This window comes from Mastigoproctus giganteus, chromosome 6, assembly GCF_048544385.1.
Source record: "Mastigoproctus giganteus isolate SK-2022 chromosome 6, ASM4854438v1, whole genome shotgun sequence".
In the NCBI taxonomy this organism is placed as follows: Eukaryota; Metazoa; Arthropoda; class Arachnida; order Uropygi; family Thelyphonidae; genus Mastigoproctus; species Mastigoproctus giganteus.
Window position 1 is genome coordinate 210,871,934 of NC_143580.1, and position 23,922 is coordinate 210,895,855.

Consider the following 23,922-nt stretch of genomic DNA (forward strand, 5'->3'; position numbering starts at 1 on the left):
AATTATGGCTAAGGGTTTGCTTACTTATTTTGCTGCTTCCTTTATTATAACTGGATAGATCCCATCCACCTCGGGTGCCTTTTTTATGTTTATCTTCAACAATTTCTCCTCCACTTTCCTCTCAGTTATTACAAAATCATCTGGCTCACTGTCAGAGTTTAACTCACCTCTGGCATTCCCTCCCTGAATAACTCCTCATGGGTGAATGTAATTGCAAAATACTCATTTAGTTTGTTAGACACCTGAGCAGGATCATCAATAGTTGAACCATCAATATCCAGTGGACCAATCTAATTCATCCCTTTTTTTCTAGTTTACATAGGTAAAGAACTCTTTGTTGTTTTTCTTTACATCCTTTGCCAAAGATTTCTCATAATCTGCCTTTGCCTGCCTAATCTCCTTTGTGACTTGGTTACAGACCAGCTTACTATCATAGGCTTCCATGTCACCCATTGATTTATATGTATCTCATGCATTTTTCTTCTCTGCCATATTTTAGCATTAGCATTAGCATTAGCATTAGCATTAGTAGAGGCATTTGATGCAAGAAAGCAAGCTTATGCAGCATCAGCCAAAAAAAAAAAAAAAAAAAAAACCCACTTCCACTTCACCCCTCTGTTCGTTCAAAATACCTGTCCAGCTGAGCCTTAAACTTATTTAGGCTATCAACCTCTGTTCCACCAACCAACCACCCGCTGGCTAAAGGCAAATTTCCGCACGTCTATCCTACATCTGTCTTTCCTCAATTTGAATTTATGCCCTCTCAGGTGATTTTTCTGAGCTAGAGGAAGAATCCCATCAGCATTGAGCATGCTTAAACCATTCAAGGCTTTATACACCTCTATCAGATCACCTCGCTGGTGCCTAGTCTCCAGACACTGTAATTTGCAAAACTTAAGCCTTTCTTCGTAAGAGCACCCCTTTGTTCCATTCACTAATCTTGTTGCCCTTCTCTGTACTCGTTCCAGCAGCTCTACGTCCTTCTTGAAATGAGGCCTCCAGACCTGTATACAGTACTCTAGGTGTGGCCTGACCATTGCCTTATACAAGGGAATAATCACCTCCTTATCCCTGCTGGAAAAATTCCTGTATATCATTGACAATACTCCATGAGCTACTCTTGCAGCCCGTCTGCACTGCTCAGAGAACTTCATATCTGCCTACACAATCACCCCCAAGTCCCTTTCATTCTCTACCACTGTCAGTGTAGTACCACAGAGTTGATACGTTGCTCTGGGGTTGCTGTTTCCCATGTGTAGTACTTTACATTTGTCAATGTTAAACTTCATTTGCCACCTCTCAGCCCATCTGCTCAACCTTTCCAAATCCTGTTGCAGCAGCATAGTGTCAGTAGTGTCCTTGACAACCCTGCCAACCTTTGTATCATCTGCAAACTTGGACGTTAAGCTTGATATACCATCATCAATATCATTTATAAATACAGAAAACAATAATGGACCCAACACTGAGCCCTGAGGGACTCCACTAATAACATTAGTCCACGATGAGCAGTGTCCATTGATTACCACTCTCTGTCTTCTCCCCCTCAACCACCCCTTTATCCATAGCAGCAATTTGCCTCCAATGTCACACTGCTCCAATTTGTGTAGCAGTCTTCCATGTGCAACAGTATCAAAAGCCTTTCTAAGATCCAAGTATATAATATCAAAGTTATTCCCTGCATCCAGTTCTTTTGTGACTGCATCATAGTATCCAATCAAGTTGGTCAGGCAAGACTTCCCCTTAACAAAACCATGCTGTGTCTGAGCTATAACTGAAGTCTTGTCTAAATGATCCTGCAGTGCTTCTTTAACCAGTGCCTCCATTAATTTTCCTGGAACAGAAGTTAAGCTCACAGGTCTATAATTACTTGTGTCAGCCTTTGATCCTCCTTTGTGAATTGAGGTCACATTTGCACATTTCCAGTCTATGGGTACCTCCCCTGAGTCCAAGGAAGCTCTCATAATTATGGCTAAGGGTTTGCTTACTTCCTTTGCTGCCTCCTTTAATATAACTGGATAGATCCCATCCACCCCGGGTGCCTTTCTTGTGTTTATCTTCAACAGTTTCTCCTCCACTTTACTCCCAGTTATTTCAAGATTCTGTAGCTTACTGCTAGTGTTGAATACACCTCTGGCATTCCCCTTGCTGAATAACTCCTCATGTGTGAATGTCGATGCAAAATATTCATTTAGTTTGTTAGCTACCTGAGCAGGATCATCAACAGTTGACCCATCAATATCAAGTGGACCAATCTGATTCATCCCCTTCCTTCTAGAGTTTACATAAGTAAAGAACTCTTTGCTGTTTTTCTTTGCATCCCTTGCCAAGGATTTCTCGTAATCTGCCTTCGCCTGCCTAACCTCCTTTGTAACTTGGTTGCATATCAACTTGTATCTATCATAGGCTTCTGTGTCATGTGTTAATTTGTAAGTATCCCATGCATTTTTCTTCTCTGCCATATGCCTCATTAGTTCATCTGACATCCATTTTGGCCTAAATCTTGAACAATATTTCTTAGTTGGTATGTAAAGCCTAGTAGCTTCCAAGATAAGTTCTTTGAATGCTTCCCATTTTGAATTTGCTGTTGGTAACATCATCAGTTGGTCCCACTGTATAGAATTTAAATACTGTCTCAGTCCATCGTAATCGCCTTTACGGAAGCAATAACCCTTCCCTTTACCCCTAATGGTAGTTACCTCTTTCAGTAAATCCCACTTCAGCACACTGTGATCACTGCCACCTAGTGGTTCATTTATCTGCAGATTCTTAATGCATGAAGAATCACTGCTGAACTTGTGTCGCCCTTTGATCCTCCTTTGTGAATTGTGGTCACATTTGCACATCTCCAGTCCATGGGTACCTCCCCTGAGTCCAAAGAAGCTGTCATAATTATGGCTAAGGGTTTGCTTACTTATTTTGCTGCTTCCTTTATTATAACTGGATAGATCCCATCCACCTCGGGTGCCTTTTTTATGTTTATTTTCAACAATTTCTCCTCCACTTTCCTCTCAGTTATTACAAAATCATCTGGCTCACTGTCAGAGTTTAACTCACCTCTGGCATTCCCTCCCTGAATAACTCCTCATGGGTGAATGTAATTGCAAAATACTCATTTAGTTTGTTAGACACCTGAGCAGGATCATCAATAGTTGAACCATCAATATCCAGTGGACCAATCTGATTCATCCCTTTTTTTCTAGTTTACATAGGTAAAGAACTCTTTGTTGTTTTTTTTTACATCCTTTGCCAAAGATTTCTCATAATCTGCCTTTGCCTGCCTAATCTCCTTTGTGACTTGGTTACAGACCAGCTTACTATCATAGGCTTCCATGTCACCCATTGATTTATATGTATCTCATGCATTTTTCTTCTCTGCCATATTTTAGTTCATCTGACATTCATTTAGGCCTAAACCTTGAACAATATTTCTTAGTTGGTATGTAAAGCCTAGTAGCTTCTAAGATAAGTTCTTTGAATGCTTTCCATTTTGAATTTGCTGTTGGTAACATCATCAGTTGGTTCCACCATATAGAATTTAAATACTGTCTCAGACTACCGTAGTCGCCTTACGAAAGCAAAAACCCTTCCCTTTACCCCTGATGGTAGTTACCTCTTTGAGTAAATCCCACTTCAGCACACTGTGATCACTGCCACTTAGTGGTTCCTTTATCTGGAGATTCTGATTGCATGAAGAATCACTACTGATAATCAGATCAAGAGTATTACTCACTCTAGTTGCCTCTCGAACATGCTGATGTAGAAAACAATCATCCAATAAATCCACAATAGCCTTGCTAGTGTGTGTGAGTGACCAACCCACAAATTCCAGTCAATATCTGGGAAATTAAAATTCTCCATTATAAGACTCTCTGATTTACTGGCTCACTCTATTTTCCTGAACAGTTTTTATTATACTCATCAGAGTCGTTAGGCCTATAACATACTCCTACTCTCAATTTTGATCTCCCAATGCTTATGTCATATCAAATTGACTCGACACTGTGCAGGGATGTCGACTGGCTTCACTTCCTTGGATTTTGTGTTTCTTAACTAATAGCATAACCCCTCCTCCCTTCCTATCCTGTCTATCCTTCCTGTACACATTGTACTCCCCAATTTCCAGTTCTGCATTCCTTATATCTGTGTGGCACCACATCTCTGATATCCCAACAATATCTGCCTTTGATGTTTTGAGGAATACCTCAAATTCATCAAATTTATTTACCAAACTCCTAACATTGGTGTATACGCAAGTATACATGCACCTTTTCCTATTCTTAGCTATCCTAAAACAACCCATGTGCTTACTTGTACAGCAGTGACTTCCAGCAGTCTCTGAAATACCCTGCATCTTGTTTTCCAGGCTGCTGCTTGGCCGACCGGGCTAGCCGAGTGGGTAAAGTACCTGCCCGGCAACCCAAAAGGTCGCGGGTTCGATTCCCGCCTCGGGCTTGGATCAAAGTACAGGAAACCCTTGATTAGTGCGGTTAATGAATCCTTGAAATATACCGCACATATTAAAACCGCACTAATCAAACTTAAGAAACAATGGGAATAATTATAATGAATCCTTGAAAATTATGAAATTGTAAAAATATATTTTTTCTTACTCAATACATACCTATAATGCATTGCATAGTTCTTAAATTATTAAGGAATAAATTTAAAAAAAGATAGTATGATTTAAATTTTATTTTTTGCAAAAAAAACTTATCTAACTTCAATTGAACAGTGGTGCCTTTCTTCCTTTCCTCCATGATTTTGCGATAACAATCAATTTGCTTATCTAACCCTCAACGAACGTTCATGCTTCTCTCTTCATCTGGATCAATCTCTAGTATGAGTTCTTTTGCTTTTTAAAGTGTATTAAATAGTTCAAGTTTTTTGAATGAAATTTCTTTGGGAGCAAATTGCTTTTCTTTTGCTTCATTTTCGTCTTCTTCCTCGTATGCATGTTGATGCTCAATTTCAAGATCGTCGTTACTTAAGTCTTTTGAATGCGATTCCAATAATTCTCTAACGTTTTCTGAATCTACTTCCTCAAAGCCGAGGTCTTTTCCAATTGTAGTAATTTCATCAATAACTTTGTTGACAGGATTGATGAAACCGCAAAAATCATTTGCGCATTCAGGCAAAAGATTCTGCCAGACAGCTCTCATGCAGCTGTTCGTCATTTCTTCCCACAATTTGTGTATGTTCTCAACTGCTTCTTTAATATCATAATATTAAAGAAGTTTAATATTAATAATAAAATAATAAAAGAATATGAGTTACCAGAGCAAATTTCAATTTCAGAGTGGTATGGGGTGCTGCTGTCGAGCATTTTGGAGTCGATTCCCATTCATTTAAGTTAGAAGACCCTGGTGAGTGCGTGTCACGTATTTGCCGCTTTAGGCGCCGTTGTGAGTTGCCAAGCACCGCAAGAAAAAAACAGCGCACTAATCAAATTTGATAACGCATATATTAAGGGGATAGTATCAAAAAAAATTTTCGCACTAATTAAAACCGCATTGTTCAAAACCGCATTAATCAAGGGTTTCCTGTACTGCAAAAACCTTGGGAGGTGCAATATGGCCACAGAAGCCGATGCGCCAACAACTACTAAATCAAATCAAATCAACCAGGCTGCTGCTCATTCCAATAGAAGCAGTGCAAGAATCACTTTCACCTCTGCCAGTGGCTACTGTTAATCTATTAGTCCTTGTATCCCCCCCAAGTTTGCAGTTTTCCGACCCACCTAACACTGCCTCGATAGCATCAGCAAATATTCTTGCACCCTTTCTATTTAAGTGTATCCCATCCCTGTAGAAGCAGTCTCTCCTGTTAACAAGTAAACAATTGTAAAAAAGATCTTAGGTAAAAAAGTTTAAAGGAAGCTATAACACCTTGTTCCATCGGCCAAATTAACGAACTTGTATTCGGTGGTAGAAAGATAACTTTCACATTTGGGTGCATATCAGACAAATGTGCAGGATGACTGGGCACAGAATGAGCAAGATTTTGAATGCTATGTTGCTCTTTAGGCAATATCTTTTTTGTTTCGATGCAAAAGCAATTTAAAAAGCACAAGTATTTTCTGATGTATAAATTAGAAGCGGTTTACACTTAAAGTCACCCTCTGCATTGCCACATAACAAAAGTGTTAACCTATCTTTTGCAGCTTTGAAACCTGGGACAGTTTTTTTTCTTTTGAAATGAATGTTCGGCTTTGCATACTCTCCCAAAATAAGCCAGTCTCATCAGCATTAAACACCTGACTTGCTAGATAGCCTTCAGTCGCAATAACATCCTTTCAAGTTTTCGGATACAAAGAAGCAGTTTCCGTATGTGCACTGGCTGCTTCGCCCATTAATTTTAGATTGTGAAGACTGGCGTTTTTTAAAATTTTCAAACCAACCCTTACTGGCCTGAAAGACATCTGCACTAGATGGACCAGCTTCTTGTAAGCGATTAGAAATTTGCAGAGCTTTAGCGCAAATAATATCTGAACTAAAAAGCATTCTTTTTTGATTAAGATCTATCCAGAAAGAAAGTAATTTTTCAGTTTTTTTTTTTTTTTTTTTTTTTCTATTATAGAATTTCTCACTTTTGTGGTGTTTTTTTGCAGCCGATGATGTGGGACCGATAACTGAACTTTTAATTTTCTCAGCATTTTCACTAATTCGTCGAATGCTAGATTCATTTATGCTGTATTTCTTGGCCAATGTCACAACCTTTTCGCCATTTTCTAACTCCTTAATGATTTTTAATTTTTCCTCTAAATTTAAAATTTTTTTTTGTTTTAGCTTTCTTCATTTTAGGCACTAATTAAACACACACATTATATAGACAAGAAATATTAAATCAGCAAAAGCAATGCTTACCAATTAAAACACTTTACATTGCACAAACCAGAAAAAGATTCTGTCTGAACAGCTAATGTAGGGTAACTGATGAAGGGGGTTCTTGAATGAGGAAGTTGTTTCAAAAATAACCAGACAAACACCATTTATTGCTATGTTTGGTTATAAGAATCAGTTTTGAATGCCTTTGTGATATTTTTTAAAGCACATTTCTGGAGGTCACGACCATAAAACAATTAAACAATTTGCACTTTCCGGTTTATTGGGCTTTTCTGTTAGTGCATTCTATTATAAACAGGTAGTAAACTTGATCTTATTGCATTTGCAATAATACCGATAGCTGGAATTCTGTGGGATTTTACGTTATTATGGCGAAATGTGTTTCTCCTTCAATGAAATGTTCAATCATGTTAAAAACATAAATTTTCAAAATCTTCCCTTCATTCCTATTTTTGTAGCTTCGTAAACAAAAATCGTGCAGGTATACAAAACTCACTGCACGATCTAAAACTTTGGGAGTTTTGGATCGTGCAGTGATCTAAAACTCCCAAATACCTGACCGTGCAATAGTGAAACCTCGTAATAATAAAAATCCTAGGGATGACTGTATATTAATTATCAGTTTTAATAAGCACATATACACTGGTATATATTAGTAACACACATGCTTACCATGTAAAATCTTAATCAGAAAAATTATTAATCAAAAGTAGATAGTAGGAATACCTTTTCCTTAGTATTTTTAATTTTACCTGGTAAATATAGTATCAAAGGGAAATACCCTCTATGTAATATCTTTTTTTTGTATTTTAATTTCATATCAGAAATGGACTGTTAAAGAGATGTTTGCAAAACATTTGCTGCAGATGAGTGGGCTTTCTGTGGAAAAAGCAGCATCAGTTGTTGAACAATATCCAGCTCCCATAAGGTGTGTAAACAGTTAATTTTAATGTTCACAATAAAGCTTAAATTTAATGTAACCATGATTTGCAATTAAAGTGTTACTTAAAATGTAAAACATTAATTAAAATGCTGAGCAGACTCACTGATTAAAATGTTAATAGATGAGTTTGCTGAGTATGTGTTGGCTGCAAGGAAGTAAGTTTCCCACCAAATAAATAATACAAAAAAAAATTAAAATTCGAAAAAATTTTTTATCAACAATGGTTCTAATATTTAGATAAAACTCACCTCCAATTCTGCTTGGTTTAATGCATTAAGTAAAATGTAGTGGGAAAAGGGATGAAATATGTTACACTGAAATCATCCCCTCCCATCGAAGGTACATCTTTGGGTAAATAGTAATAGTAGATGCCATGTAGTGCAAGGAAGCCACATGCTTTTGTTGCACTGGCAAAAAAAACACCAAGTAGATAAGAAATTATATGCAAATTATATACAAATTATATGCTTCCCTCCTTATATAGGTAACTATCCAGTTGACCTATAAATTTATTCAAACTGTCAACCTCAACTACCTTCCAGGGCAACTTGTTCCATCAATCAACAACTTGCTGGCTAAAAGAAAACTTCTTACAATCTAAACCTCAACCCCTGTATTTTGAATTTATGGCCCCTAGTTCTGGAATTCTTTATTACTGTTGCACATAGAAGGCTGCTGTACAAATTAGAGCAGTATGGCATTAAGGGAAAGTTACTGCTATGGATAAAAGGATGGTTGGGTGGGTGAAGACAGATGGTAATAAATGGATACTGCTGATCATGGATTAATGTTATTTAGTAGAGTCCCTCAGAGTTCTGTGTTGGGACCATTGTTGTTTTCTATATTTATCAATGATAGTGATGAAGGTATAACAGGCTTAAAGGTTGTTAATGACAGCAATGATGGTATGTGGCTGCAACAGGATCTAGAAAAGTTGGGCAGATGGGCTGAGAGGTGGCAACTGAAGTTTAACATTGACAAATGCAAAGTACTGCTTACGGGTAGCAGTAACCCCAGAGTAACATACCAAGTGTGTGGTACTACACTCAGGCTAGTGGAGAATGAAAGGTCTGGGGATAATTTTGCCATTAGATTTTAAATTTTCAGAGCAGTGCAGACAGGCTGCCACAGCAGCTAATGGCTTCTTGTGAATGATATACAGCAACTTTGCTAGCAGGAATAAGGAGGTGATTATTCTCATGTATAAGGCAATGGTCCGGCCACACCTTGCTTACTGCATACAGATCTGGAGGCCTAATTTTAAGAAGGATATAGAGCTGCTGGAATGGGTACAGAGAAGGGCAATGAGATTGGTGAGGGGAACAAAGGGGTGCTCTTACCAACAAAGGCTTAATTTCTACAAATTGCAGTGACTGGAGACTATGCGCCTGCAAGGTGATCTGATTGAGGTTTATAAGACTTGAAATAGTTTGAGCAAGCTCAATGCTGAAGGGATTCTTCCTCTTGCTCAGATTACTTACTTGAGGGGCATAAATTCAAATTGAGGGAGAACAGGTGCAGAATAGACGGGCAGAAATTGCCTTTAGGCAGCTGGTGGTTGATTTCTTAAACTAACTTCCATCAGTCTTTGTAGAAGTTGATAGCTTAAATAAATTCAAGGGAGAACTGGACAAATCTTTGGAGCTGATTGAGAGGTGAATGGGATGTGGGTTTTTTCTCCCTTTTTTTTTTTTTTTGCTTGATGCTACGTCTAATTCTAATGAGTAATCTCCCCCTCCCCCATTAGAGACATATTCAATTGAGAGTAAGTAATAGTAGACATCTCTAAAGGATTTCATAATATGAGATGCCCTAATAATGATGACTAATGTACAAACATGAGTTTGTACATTAGTATCATTATACAGTGAAAATTCCACCTTCATTCATTTTACCAATCTCTCTCAGAGCCTTATAAGATGGAGAACTTATTTCCATAGAAGACCATTTCATTAGCACAAAGTCAAGAGCTCTCAAGTTGTCTTCTTGCTGACTGTGAAGTAAAGCTTAGAAGAGGATAATTTAATTGACCAAAAGGGATGTCAGGAATGGTTTTGAATAGACATTATCATCATCACAGGTTTAAAAATTCCATTGAGAATCTAACATTTAGTCTATGCATTTGCAAGTACTATTGCCTGTAAAAGTCAACTAATAATTCAACGCATCTTATATGTAGATCAGACTTGTAATTATTATAATTTCTACATTATTAACTGTGATTTGTATTTTGTATTATGGTGGCATTATTAATTATGATTTATATTTTGTATTCTGGCAGTATGCTGATAATTCTGTCTGTGACAAGTCATCTTTTAAGCTGTTTTCGTGGTAATAGGCTCTTTTGCCCATCTCAAAGTTGTTTCCATTTCAAACCTGAACAAAGTGCTTCTGATGTGGATGGTGTTACAGTTTTCTTAGCATGATTTTAAACAGTGTTATTTATACACTCGATGATCACTGAATTATGACCACCCCCATCCATAATGGACTATGCCACATAGTTTGCAGTATAAAAAGCCAAGCAGCTTCGTATACTGAAGCAATAGTAATTTGCATCTGATCATGCAAGTCAAAGTGATAAAGTAGCAGTTATGGGACTTAGTAAAGATATTATGAAGTTTCAAAAGGATATGATTGTAGGAGCTTATGACTCACTGTGGTTAAGTTGTACAAAGAATGGTGCTGAACAGGTTAAACTACCCCCCCCCCCCCCCCCCGAGAGAATTATGAAGGATTATGCAAGGTGGATGTTCGTGGTCAGCGAAGAGTGCAGTGCACTGTACAGGCTCAATGGCAGGTTACAGTTGACATTGCAGTACAGTATGGGTAATGCAAGAATAATATCCCAAATGAAAATGCACTGCACAGTCAGACATATGGGGTTCCACAGCAGACAACCCAAGAGACACCTTCTCCTCACAGCTGATCATTGAATGCTGTGGTGTCAACAACACACTGGTTGGACATTATCAGAGTGGAAACGAGTGTGCTGGTTGGATGAGTCCAAATACCTGTGAAACAACACGAGTTCATGGATCCATCATGCATGGTACCCACTATCCAGGCAGGTGGCAGTGGTTGCTTAATATGGGGCATGTTTTTCTGGCAAGAACTAGGACCCTGGTGTGTATAGATCAACATTTCACTGCTCCGATCTACCAGCAACTCTTAGGAGACCGTGTACACCCTGCCATGTTGCATTTTTTCCCAGACAGAAACAGGATTTTCCAAGACGATAATCCACTGTGTCATCAGGCCCTCATCGTAAACAAATGGTTTGAGAAATGCAGTGAAGGTATCACCCATCTTGATCGGCCTCCAAATTCGCCTAACCTCAATCCAATTGAACACGTGGGATATTTTGGAACGGGAAGTGAGGTGTGTGGACACACAACCATCATCTATTCCAGTACTGTGAAAAGCCTTGTAGGTAGCATCTTCAGCATCTAGTTGATAGGCAAATAGCAGCTGTTATCCATGTGAACAGTGACCCAAAACTATGTAGGTGATCATAATTCGGTGATCACTGACTGTATCTTTTATTTCTAAAGTCTGATAGGATTTATAATTGCTAAACATATCCTATATTTTTTTATTACAGAATGAAAAAAACAACCAAAATTTTGGGGTTTCAGATTAAACAGGTTTTCTGATACACCAAAACTGCTTTGGTGTATCAGAAACTGCAGTTTCAATTTCAAGATACAAAGTTAGTCTCTGAACTTTTAGATCACACGTGTACTCCTCAGAGTCTACACACAAAAACAAGTATATGTACAAACTCCTGGAAGGTTGAGAAGACATTCTCAGGATATCAGAAGAAATAACTGCTGTTCCCAGAAAAAATGTATTTATACTTTTATTACATGCTTATACAATTTACATCATAATCTTTTTGTAGTCTTATTTAAGAAATTGAGATATAAAAATATGCAGTTGAATTTTAGAATACCTGCTGTAAAATCAAAAGAAATATTCCTTTAATACAATATTCTGTTGATCACTCAAATATCATAATTTGAGTTTCTTAGTATACCTAACAATATTAAGCATGACAATCTGAGGATTTACTTCATAGATAGGTGATGTTGAGAAAAAGTGGATAGTTAGGGCAAAATCTAAATGTGTCTGAAATTATGCTCAGGAATGAGAGGAGGAAGTACATGATAAGAACCTTGTCAGTCCTACAGTTATTGTGCAAGGCTCATGTGGTAAAATTTTTTCTTAGCATAGCCCACACTTTTTAACAGAGGAGACTGTTTTTACAGGGATTGAGGCAATATTAGCTATGTTAGTAAAATGCTGATTTGGGGGGAAAGGGGGAAAATATTATGAGCAGTAATTCATTCTTGCAGTCTCTCTATTCAGATGTATACAGCCTGAAAAGCAAGGTGGTGGTGGGAGCGATTGCAAAGCCTACTGGAGATAATTGTGGGATATGCAGTTATATAAGCTGTGTTAGAATTGCTAAGAGCACACACATATACTTGCTTATACTCTATCGATAGGAGTATAGTAAGTAATTTTTATCTGAATTATCGGTTAAGTCATCAGTTGCAGACATAAGTATATCAAAAACATGATACTGCTCTGATATACTCTGGCAGAGTAGGGGATGCAGAATTTCAATATGGCAAGTCCCATGAATCTTGTTATGACAATTTCTAAGAATTCTCTATTATTTCTGTGTTAAGAATTTTTGTATAGCTAATCATATGTGATATGTAATAATATAGTAATCATATACGATATGTAGATTTGTATGTTTGATGATGTGTTGTGTTGCCTATGTTGTTTTACTGGCCTCTTAGCAACCATGATGCTGCACTCACTTTAAAGGCAGCATTGTCGTTCTCATCCAGGCCATCTACTGTGCTAGGCTCTGTTTAAGCTTTCTTCTGCTATGTAGAACTTTAGAAGTTAAGCTCTTGATGATGATGATGATGATGTTAAGTGAAGAAGAAAAGGTGGAAACTGTGTGGGAGGATGATTAGGTGAAAGCAGAAGGTTGTGAAAAGCTCTCCTTCTCCAAAGAGACACTATGAAAAGGGTGGAATATAGTAAGAGATGAGGTATAAAGTTTGGGACAGAGTAGGGCAAGAAAAGAGAAGGCTTTCCCTGTAAGGAGGGACACAGGGTTAGGGCTCAATCAGCAACTCTGGCATGTGCTGTTTTACAGCTTACACGTGATTTAATACAGCCTCTACTATATAGGAACAGTTTCCTGGGAATGTTTCTTGGCAGGATTATTGCACATGCATGCTTGTACAGAAAAGATAGACAGGATGGAGGGATTGGTGAGAAATTATGCCCCTGGTTAAAAATGGATAAAAAGCACTTAAATTCTAAAACAAGTTGATATGGATTTCCACTGTAATGTTTGAGTGTGTGGTGTGACGTAATCATTGGAAAAACAAAAGTGAGAGTAGGAGTATGTTATAGGCCAAAGCTAGAGCCATCTTTCTTTGCTTATGTTAATACTAGAAGGAAGAGGATGAATCACATTGGTGCGTCAATATCAATGATCCTTTTATGGGTTGCCAACAAATTCAACAAATATTTTGCATCTACACATGAAGGCATATTTAAGAATGGGAATGCCCAGAAATATACCTAAAGGGTATATTAGAAGGAAGAGGATGAATCACATTGGTGCGTCAATATCAATGATCCTTTTATGGGTTGCCAACAAATTCAACAAATATTTTGCATCTACACATGAAGGCATATTTAAGAATGGGAATGCCCAGAAATATACCTAAAGGGTTAAATGATTTTATGATAACTTAAAGTAAGCTGGAAGAGAAATTGTTGAAGTTAAAAGTAAATAAGCCACTTGTGGAATCTATCCAATTATATTCAGAGCACCAGCAAATAGGCAAACAAACCTTTACTCTGATAATGAGAGTATTCAAGGATACTCTCATTACCAGAGTAATGGAATCGACAGTTAAAGTAATGCAACTCATCTTCACAGAAATGCACTTATATAGCAATTAAAGCACAGATTTGTTAATAGGACGTTTTATCTGACCAATCATCTGATTGGCTCCTTATGAGGTAACCACAAAGGAACTGGATGCAAAAAATAATTTTAGAGTATTTACTTCAATTTTGGTGCTTTTAATATTGCTCCACATAAACTACTGTTGAATAGATTGGAGCACTCTGGCTTTATGTGGGGTAGGGGAAGGAAGTTACTGATGTGGATAAAATTATGGTTGAGTAGTAGGAGACAGAGAGTAATTATTAATTGCCATTGCTCTTTATGGACTAAATGTGATGAGGGTAGTCCCACTGGGACTACCCTCATCACATTAGTCCAGAAAACATTAGTCCACTGGGACTACCCTCGTCACATTAATCCATAAAGATGTAGAGCCTTACTCTTTTGAATGTTCATTAACAGTACTAATGTAAGCATGTCAAGTTTGCTGGTAATACAAAGGATGCTGCTGTTTTGTTGGTTTTTAACAACATCAACTACTTAGACCCTATTGCTCCATTGTGTGTTATGTCTGTAAAAGTGTGAGCCGATTTTCGTGACGTGCTGGTTGAAAAATACAGAATAATTTTTGGAGTGTCCTTCCACCCAAGATTGGCTAAGTATAGCCCCAATTGAAGAGATCTTCAGAATTTCCTCCAATCATCAAATGGATTAAAACCGAAACCTTTCAAATGAGTGACGAATAGGGAAATCGCCATAGTGTCATAGAGGACAATAATACAAAGGTGGGCAGGATATATCTCAAACTGTATTTAATACACTTTTCAATAATAACATTGTGGTTGGGTTTCATAAAACTAAGTTCACACAACATATTTCTGGACTATATCTAAGCAGAAGTAGGTAGAAGATGACGGCAGCATGCTGTTTAACGTCAATTTACGAGAGGCATTCAATAAATTATACTTTCAATTATCATAAATTATCTATGAAGGAAATGAGATAGAAGCAAAAGTCTGTTTTTATTTTTCAGTGTAACTCCCCTGAACTTCAATACACTTGTTAGGTTTTGTTGCCAGTGAGGATATACCTGACAAATAAAATTTTTTTCCTATCCATCAAAAAATGCAGAAACAGCAGACTTCACTTCATTATCATCAGCAAAGCGACATCCACATAAATTTTTCTTGAGGTGTTGAAACAGGAAATAGTCACTGGGGGCCAGATCCAAACTGTAAGGTGGATGGGTAAGTTCTGTAAAGTCACAGTGTCTCAAAGCGGCAACATCAGCCTGTGATGTGCACTGGTGCATTGTCATGAATAAGCAGGACACCTCTGGAAAGTTTTCCACAGTGTTTTTCCTTTATGACTTCCCTTAGGTTATTCAGTAGGGATGCATATGACTCCCCAGACTGTCTATGTTCCAAGTAGTGAATGTAAAAAATTCCTTCAGCGTCTCAAAAAATGGTGGCCATAATCTTGCCAGCTGAAGTTTGTGTCTGAAATTTTTTGGGTGGGGAAGAACCCTTGTGCTTCCATTGCATTGATTCTTGCTTGATCTCAGAATCCCAGTGATGAATCCATGTTTCATCACCTGTAACAATTCTAGAGATGGCAGTTTCAGGATCCATTCCATAAAGCTCTAAATTCTCATCACAACACCATACTCTGAATTGCTTCTGCATAGGGATCAGAAATCTGGGGACCCACCTTGCATTGACCGTAGTCATCCCCAGATGTTCATGGAGGATGGTTATAACTGTTCCCTCATTTATATCACATTCCCTAGAGATTAGCATTGGCATTAGTAGAGGCATTTGATGCAAGAAAGCAAGCTTATGCAGCATCAGCCAAAAAAAAAAAAAAAAACCCACTTCCACCTCACCCCTCTGTTCGTTCCAAATACCTGTCCAGCTGAGCCTTAAACTTATTTAGGCTATCAACCTCCACCACAAGGGATGGAAGTCTGTTCCACTAACCAACCACCCGCTGGCTAAAGGCAAATTTCCTCGCGTCTATCCTACATCTGTCTTTCCTCAATTTTAATTTATGCCCTCTCAGGTGATTTTTCTGAGCTAGAGGAAGAATCCCATCAGCATTGAGCATGCTTAAACCATTCAAGGCTTTATACACCTCTATCAGATCACCTCGCTGGTGCCTAGTCTCCAGACACTGTAATTTGCAAAACTTAAGCCTTTCTTCGTAAGAGCACCCCTTTGTTCCATTCACTAATCTTGTTGCCCTTCTCTGTACTCGTTCCAGCAGCTCTACATCCTTCTTGAAATGAGGCCTCCAGACCTGTATACAGTACTCTAGGTGTGGCCTGACCATTGCCTTATACAATGGAATAATCACCTCCTTATCCCTGCTGGAAAAATTCCTGTATATCATTGACAATACTCCATGAGCTACTCTTGCAGCCCGTCTGCACTGCTCAGAGAACTTCATATCTGCCTGCACAACCACTCCCAAGTCCCTTTCATTCTGTACCACTTTCAGTGTAGTACCACAGAGTTGATACGTTGCTCTGGGGTTGCTGTTTCCCATGTGTAGTACTTTACATTTGTCAATGTTAAACTTCATTTGCCACCTCTCAGCCCATCTGCTCAACCTTTCCAGATCCTGTTGCAGCAGCATAGTGTCAGTAGTGTCCTTGACAACCCTGCCAACCTTTGTATCATCTGCAAACTTGGACATTAAGCTTGATATACCATCATCAATATCATTTATAAATACAGAAAACAATAATGGACCCAACACTGAGCCCTGAGGGACTCCACTAATAACATTAGTCCACGATGAGCAGTGTCCATTGATTACCACTCTCTGTCTTCTCCCCCTCAACCACCCCTTTATCCATAGCAGCAATTTTCCTCCAATGTCACACTGCTCCAATTTGTGTAGCAATCTTCCATGTGCAACAGTATCAAAAGCCTTTCTAAGATCCAAGTATATAATGTCAAAGTTATTCCCTGCATCCAGTTCTTTTGTGACTGCATCATAATATCCAATCAAGTTGGTCAGGCAAGACTTCCCCTTAACAAAACCATGCTGTGTCTGAGCTATAGCTGAAGTCTTGTCTAAATGATCCTGCAGTGCTTCTTTAACCAGTGCCTCCATTAATTTTCCTGGAACAGAAGTTAAGCTCACAGGTCTATAATTACTTGTGTCAGCCTTTGATCCTCCTTTGTGAATTGGGGTCACATTTGCACATTTCCAGTCTATGGGTACCTCCCCTGAGTCTAAGGAAGCTCTCATAATTATGGCTAAGGGTTTGCTTACTTCCTTTGCTGCTTCCTTTAATATAACTGGATAGATCCCATCCACCCCAGGTGCCTTTCTTGTATTTATCTTCAACAGTTTCTCCTCCACTTTACTCCCAGTTATTTCAAGATTCTCTAGCTTACTGCTAGAGTTGAATACACCTCTGGCATTCCCCTTGCTGAATAACTCCTCATGTGTGAATGTCGATGCAAAATATTCATTTAGTTTGTTAGCTACCTGAGCAGGATCATCAACAGTTGACCCATCAATATCAAGTGGACCAATCTGATTCATCCCCTTCCTTCTAGAGTTAACATAAGTAAAGAACTCTTTGCTGTTTTTCTTTGCATCCCTTGCCAAGGATTTCTCGTAATCTGCCTTTGCCTGCCTAACCTCCTTTGTAACTTGGTTGCATATCAACTTGTATCTATCATAGGCTTCTGTGTCATGTGTTAATTTGTAAGTATCCCATGCATTTTTCTTCTCTGCCATATGCCTCATTAGTTCATCTGACATCCATTTTGGCCTAAACCTTGAACAATATTTCTTAGTTGGTATGTAAAGCCTAGTAGCTTCCAAGATAAGTTCTTTGAATGCTTCCCATTTTGAATTTGCTGTTGGCATCATCAGTTGGTCCCACTGTATAGAATTTAAATACTGTCTCAGTCCGTCGTAGTCGCCTTTACGGAAGCAATAACCCTTCCCTTTACCCCTAATGGTAGTTACCTCTTTGAGTAAATCCCACTTCAGCACACTGTGATCACTGCCACCTAGTGGTTCGTTTATCTGCAGATTCTTAATGCATGAAGAATCACTGCTGATAATCAAATCAAGAGTATTACTCCCTCTAGTTGCCTCCCGAACATGCTGATGTAGAAAACAATCATCCAATAAATCCACAAAAGCCCTGCTAGTGTGTGAGTAACCAGCCCCCAAATTCCAGTCAATATCTGGGAAATTAAAATCTCCCATTATAAGACTCTCTGATTTACTGGCCCACTCTATTTCCCTGTACAGTTCCTTATTATACTCATCAGAGTCATTAGGCCTATAGCACACTCCTACTCTCAATTTTGATCTCCCAATGTTTACGTCACACCAAACTGACTCAACACTTCACTGTCCGGCGATGTCGACTGGCTTCACTTCCTTGGATTTTATGTGTTTCTTAACTAATAGCATAACCCCTCCCCCCTTCCTATCCTGTCTATCCTTTCTGTAGACGTTGTACTCCCCAAATTGCAGTTCTGCATCCCTTATATCTGTGTGACACCACGTCTCTGATATCCCAACAATATCTGCCTTTGATGTTTTGAGCAATACCTCAAATTCATCAAATTTATTTACTAAACTTCTAGCATTGGTGTACACGCAAGTATACCTGCACCTGTTTCTATTCTTAGCTACCCTAACACAACCCATGTGTTTACTTGTACCACAATGGCTCCCAGCAGTCTCTGAAATACCATGCATCTTGTTTTCCAGGTTTCTGCTCATTCTAATAGAAGCAGTGCAAGAATCTCTTTCACCTCTGCCAGTGGCTACTGTCAATCTATTGGTCTTTGTCTCCCCCCAAGCGGCGCCACCGTAGCCAGGTGGGAAGAAGCTGCAGTGCGTAGCACACGCTTCTTGATTAGACCGGGGTTCGAGCCCGTCACCACCAAATATGGAGGATGCGGAAAGGTCAAGGAATGACCACCGCATATTCCCGGAGCAATATGGCCTTAGTTGCTAATGCTCCTAAAAACCAAATACAGTAACAGTAACTCCCCCCAAGCTAGCAGTTTTCCGACCCACCTAACACTGCCTCGATAGCATCAGCAAATATTCTTGCACCCTTTCTATTTAAGTGTATCCCATCCCTGTAGAAGCAATCTCTCCTGTTAACAAGTACAGTCCAGGCTGAAAAAAAAATTCTACCCCTCGAGCCTTGCACAATGTTTCCAGGGCCGAATTGATCGACAAGGCTCTCATCATATACTCCCTCCTATCATGTCTGGGCAGAATTGCAGACACTTTCAAATTCAACCCTAATTCTCGGCTTTTGTTCAACAGTGACCTGTACTTGTTAAGTAATTCTGCCGGTCTCCTACTCTTAATATTATTAGTGCCAACGTGTACAACTATATCACCTTTTGTGCCCTTAAAAGATGATATTCGCTCTACAACGTCATCAACCTTTGCCCCTAGCAGACATACCCTGGTCCTGTTCCACCTATCTTTTTTACAAAGCATGTTCCCCGTTTCCCTGATAATAGAGTCACCAACAACTACTAGTTCCTTCGGGACCAGCGCATTCTGCCTTGGGGGTTGTCTCTGTGTCACGCGATGCCCAAGTGCAAGCTCTGGCGTTGATGTGGGCAGCTGAGAGCTTGATGGGCCCCTCAATTTAGTTTCTTCGAGGGCATCCACCCTGTCCTTCAAGCTCTCATATAGGCCCACAAGAACGCCGAGTTGTTGCTTGATATCGATACACTCCTTGCATCGCGCACACACAAAGACATCCCCCTTGGCAGTATCATGTCCCGTACCCGATTGCTCTGCAAACATCAAGCAAACAGTGCATTTTATAAGGCTGTGAGTCAGAGGACAACTGCCCCCCTCAGTTCTGCTCTGAGCCACAGCACTTCCATTAGCTTGAGCCTTTTGCTTTGCCGCTCTGGTCTGAGTCATGATTCTATTAATTTATTAATTAATTATAATTAATTATGTTATGTTATTAATTATGTTAAATATAATTAATAAATTACGTTTGTAATCTAAGTCGTTATATGTATTTATTTAAACGTACAATTTAACTGCTAACGAAGTTCAACTAACGCTATCTAGTACGCTATGTAACTATCGTATTACAAAGGCGGGAAAATTACGAACGGTACCGGAGTTGAAACACGTGGAAACCTTTACCGATACTTTTATGCAATTACAAGGCCGAGTAAAGAATAAATACACCAAATTAATCCGAAAATCACAAAATAATGTTATACTACTAAATTTAAATCAAAAGTTTTAGAAAAACAATAATTTCAAATCAATAAATAAGAAAAATCCACAGCGGCTTTGAACACGACCGTCTCTAGTAGCCTCGTCAACAGACTCGAGATTTGGAACACCTTTAAATGTCTGTCATTTAGCACAAGGGTTTTCACAGCTTGGCACATTTCTGGAGTGGTTGCTGTACAGGCCTTGCTAGATGTGGATCATATTTGATGGACTGTCTACCTCACTTGAATTATTATGACCAGAATTTCACCTGGTATTCTGAAGGTGCACTGTTGCCATGCACAACCAACATCCTTTCAAGAATGGCCTTTGTCCCATTTCTTTCTTTGGTGAGAAACTTGATGACTGAATGATGCTCCAATTTCAGCAAATCCATAATTTCATACAGGTGTCTTCCTTCTTTCTGTTACAGCAGCACAGCCTAAAAACAGAGTGGGATCAAAACTAGTATGAGTCAAGTCGAGATATGTAGGAACATGATAAATCTTGAATCATTGAATTATAACTATGGGAAGTACCTTAGGTAGATAACTTATTGAATGCCCTGCGTATGAGTTATTTTCACATTGTCTCCCTCCCATTTACTCTGACATGAAATGTACATACAACTGCAGTAATTCTTCTTTTTCATATTGAACTGTTTGGGCTGTTTCTATGTTAACTTTTTGTTACTGAGACTATTGTAATTATGCATAAACTCTGATAGAACTAAAATCTAAAAAATTAAATGCATTAAACTTAAATAATAAATAGTTTAAGGGTCAGTGTTAGCTAAAATAAAAGATTGCACACTTACTTTTTGTAAAATTTGTTTTTGATTACTAAATTCATATTATGAATGGATTTTGAAAAGCACCAACAAAAAGATTCTATATGAGATATTTTTGTCTCTTCTGCCAGCTAAATTCATTTAGAGTGAAAATTTTATTATAAGACAAATTAAAAAACAAAAAAAAATCCTACGAAACTGCCAAGGCAACTTTCGCTTTTGCTAGTTATTAGGAAACACTTGATCAGTTCAAGTAAACTGATCAAGTGAAAGTAAAACTACATTCCAGCTAATCAAACATTAAATGCAAGAAAACATAAATGACCTGAAATTTTTGATCACTTTCTTGAAACCCTTAACTGCGAGGGGATGGGATAGTCTAAGGAAGTAGTGTACACTGCCTTTTTTGCGAGTGATTTTCAGAATCCTGTCATAATATGAATGAAATCCAGTGGCATAGCCAGGATTTTTTGTCAGCAAGCACATTCACAAAAAAGGCACCATTTGCTTTCAGTGCTGACCTGCTGACCCTACTCTGGCTGTGCTACTGATCAAATCCCTGAATAGTAAAGCATTCCATTCCCATCGGCAAACCTATGTATTTTCTACCTTCAACCAGAGGAAGAAGTGTTAATGAACTAACTGTCATCCAGCCAGTTCCTAAAAAGGGAAATGGAGTCTAAATCAGTTTATAAAATAGATAAAACAGTGCCAGATGGTGCTTCTCACAGTCTCACATCTTGCTACACAGTGTTTCATTCTGATGTATGTGTTTACGTGTAGAGATTGCCTGGAGAATGCTTAATTATGAAGTTTGGAAGTAGTCCAATAGTATGGACTATTGATCTGTTGCCTGACTTGGACTGTTAATGGTGGTAAATGAAACCATGAAGACTGTGACCTGCTTGAACATTTAGAACAATTATGCACTCCACACTGTGGCAGTACTACAGAAATGGACCTTGTCAGTATGAGTACAAGAGAGCTCCATGTCACACAGTCAAGTCCATACATGACCAATACAATGATGCAAAAAAGTTGGACTGGCTGGCTCAGAGCCCAGACCTGAATCTCGTTGAGCACCTATAGGGCATATAGGAGCACCAGATTATCCTGCGAAAAAAAAATGGCCTTCTTCCAAACTGACTTTGGCAGCTGCTTTGCAGGAAGAATGGAGGCAAATTCTAATCAATACTAACCAGAATTTGCATAAGCGGGTTGGGGCTATCATAGAGCCAAAGGTTGCTCTCTGCAGCATTTCACAAACTTTTTCAGTCATGGAACACTTTTCATCTCACAATATATTCACGGAACACTTACGAAACACAAGTTTAGCAAGAGCCGAAGAACTGTTGCTTATATTTTATTACATATGCCGCACTGTGCATCAGGAGCATCTTTATTTCTGACACATGTAAAGCTGAAATGCAAATAACTGTCATCATACTTTCATTTGGTCTTTTATTAGTTGGTTCCTGTTTTTTCACTTCGGATTTTTTGGGAACAAAAGGCTGCGATTGTTCATCCTCACTTCAAAGTATGACAATATTGTGTTTGTTTTCATTGACCACAGTTGTACTACTAGAAGTACTTTGCTTCTCGTTTTAAAGGTCCTTTTTTCAATCACAAATCCATGGTCATTTATTTTAATAATAATATTTCGAAATACCAATAATAATTATCAAAAAAAATTTATACAAGGAAGTGCATTTAGTTATGATATCAGTTCACTTCCTCCTTTCCTTCAACCCGTGTACTCCAGGCTAAATCACATATGAATGGCATATTAGATCACTACATTGCTACTTTTTCATAGATGTTATTTCCTCTATGCATACTTCTCTACGCAAAGCCCGCCAAAATGAAGTGTTCCGTGGTCTATGCCAGTATATTAATAACCGAAAAAAAAATTATGTTAAATATAATGATACAAAAGTGGTGTACACTACAAATGTGCAAATTTTATTATTTTTTTTTAATTATTAATTATGATTTTTCACGGAACACAGCTTGAGAAATGCTGCTCTACTGTACGGTAAGTTTTTGAATTAAAACCATTTTTATAGTTAAGTGGAACAAGAAGTTTTTGCCTTATTTAAGACTGATTTCATTTTAAAATATTTATAGGTTAATTCATGCTTATAGCTTAAGCCATTCAAAAGAGGAAAGAGAAAAACTTTTAGCGCACATAAAAGGCATAAAAAATCAAAGGTACGTACAGTATGATTATTTTTTTTTTATCATACATTATAAACATTTTTAATGCAGACAACCTTTGACTTCAAGATGGAATTTTTTAATGTCTAAAAACAACTTATTACAATATTAAATTAGTTTTAAAAAAATACAGTTTTCCATGTGGATAACTTTTAAATTAGAGTTATTGGTAATTTAGGATAAAAATTTTACAAATTTTTGACCTAATCATTCCCAATATCTAAATTAAAATATAATACTACTGAATTTCTTATTGCAACAGCCTATCATCAGGCCAGGGTTAGGTTCTGTAAGCAATATAAAGTATACAAAGAGAATTTATTAAAAGGTTCCATATTGTAATTAGAAGTTGTTATTTCATTAAATATTTTTTGGAAATAATGTGATGTTACACAAAAGTGTAAGACTATAATCTGTATTTTTTACCATCTTCACTATTTAAATCTTATCTATGAAATCTCTTTAGCTGCATGAACCAGAATATGAAACTGTTGTAATTGAAAATAAAATAAGGAAACTTCAATTAAATCTTAATCGGATTTAATGGTCCAAGAGTAGAAGTCAGTTATCACTCCACTGCCAACAGTGGCCGCAGGCAGAGGCAAAAGTGATTCTTGCACTGCTTCTATTAGAATGAGCAGCAGCCTGGAAAGCAAGGTAATGGAGATTTCCAGGACTGCTGGGAATCATAGTGAAACAAATAAATACACATGCTGTATAAGGGTAACTAAGGGTAGGAAGAGGTGCATGTATACTTGCATATACACCAATGCTAGGAGTATAGTTAATAAATTTGATGAGCTTGAAGTGCTAGTCAAGACATGAAAGGCAGATATTGTTGGGATATCAGAGACGTGGTGTCACACAGATATAAGCAGTGCAGAATTAGAATTTGGGGAGTACAATGTGTACAGGAAGGATAGATAGGGCA

The 23,922-nt window shown here is 38.1% G+C and overlaps 1 protein-coding gene across 1 annotated transcript in view; it reads left to right on the forward strand.

Annotated features, from left to right (window-relative positions):
* mus81 (mus81 structure-specific endonuclease subunit) overlaps positions 1–23,922 on the forward strand; it is a 174,323-nt gene that overhangs the window by 143,981 nt on the left and 6,420 nt on the right. Inside the window, exons 9-10 of the mRNA XM_090376390.1 lie at positions 7,670–7,773; positions 22,902–22,985. Of these exons, the coding sequence (XP_090232516.1) occupies positions 7,670–7,773; positions 22,902–22,985 (188 nt within the window). The remainder of the gene's footprint in view (positions 1–7,669; positions 7,774–22,901; positions 22,986–23,922) is intronic.